This window comes from Aplysia californica, unplaced genomic scaffold (assembly GCF_000002075.1).
Source record: "Aplysia californica isolate F4 #8 unplaced genomic scaffold, AplCal3.0 scaffold02274, whole genome shotgun sequence".
Taxonomy (NCBI): Eukaryota; Metazoa; Mollusca; class Gastropoda; order Aplysiida; family Aplysiidae; genus Aplysia; species Aplysia californica.
The window spans coordinates 1-1,006 of NW_004799544.1; the positions used below are offsets into that span (position 1 = coordinate 1).

General features: G+C 42.2%; 1 protein-coding gene across 1 annotated transcript in view; it reads right to left on the reverse strand.

Moving 5' to 3' along the window:
* Positions 1-367: 367 nt before the first annotated feature.
* Positions 368-1,006, reverse strand: part of LOC101851920 (ATP-dependent RNA helicase dhx29) — a gene marked incomplete at both ends in the record, with an annotated part of 11,294 nt that continues 10,655 nt past the window's right edge. The window contains 1 exon segment of the mRNA XM_005113417.2: positions 368-464. Within this exon segment, the coding sequence (XP_005113474.2) occupies positions 368-464 (97 nt within the window).

A 1,006-nucleotide genomic window follows, 5' to 3' on the forward strand; every position in this document is an offset into this window, starting at 1 on the left:
AGCCAAAACAATCACGACAACAGCCAAAACAACCATGAATACAGCAAAAACAATATTGCCAAAAAAAAATAATTTTTTAACCCTATCCGTACGTCGTGTTTTACTATCGTATCCATACGACATGGGGAACTCTGTGCCAACACTTTCCAAAGAGGAAATCTACTCGTTAATCCAATCCGTACGCTTTGCACAGCAGTCTGTCAAAATGATTTTTTGAGAAATACTGAAAGTGTCAAAGAGGTCTTCGTACTAGAAGTATTCTATAATGTAAAGAATACAACCCTGGGGTTACAAAATGACCCTGGGGCGTACAGATAGGGTTAAAATACCGGTAACGCCAGAAAAGCGACATCCCTGTTCTAGTTACCTGCCATGTTGAGGGTGGGGTCCTTCAGCTTCCTCTCCAGCAAGTTGTTCAAGGCTTTCCGAACCTCCTTGAAGATAACGCCTGTCTTCACCACAGCCTGGGGACATGACGGGATGACGGGGTGAAAAGGGCGGGAAGGAGGAAAGGACGAGTTCAGTGAACCGACCTTGTCTTTTGAAAACTTAATTTTTTCTATCATATTATGTAGGTGTTTTCATGAAACTCATGGACACAATTTATGTATGTCACTTAGGAGGCGAGCTTACGTGATCCTAGTATTTTCAAACATTCTGTTTTTCTTAACTCTGGGCATTTTTCATTTCAATGCCCCCATGAACACAATTTATGTCAATGAAGAGGCAGGCTTCCTACCCTGTCTATCGGGGCCAACCCAGGCTGAAAGGGATACAACACAACACTTCAACAGAAAGACTGAGATACTGTATTCAATGAATATAATTTTCTCTCCACTTGAGAATTGAACTCAAGTCTCCTGTGTGCGACAGTGAAGTGCCTAACCGCTACACCAAATGCTGGTGATCCTGGTTTTGTTTGTTTGTTTGTTTTTGTAAAGTGTTTTATGGCGCTCGCAACTGCATACGGTCATATGAGCGAGCGGGACACACCTAATATTTTCAG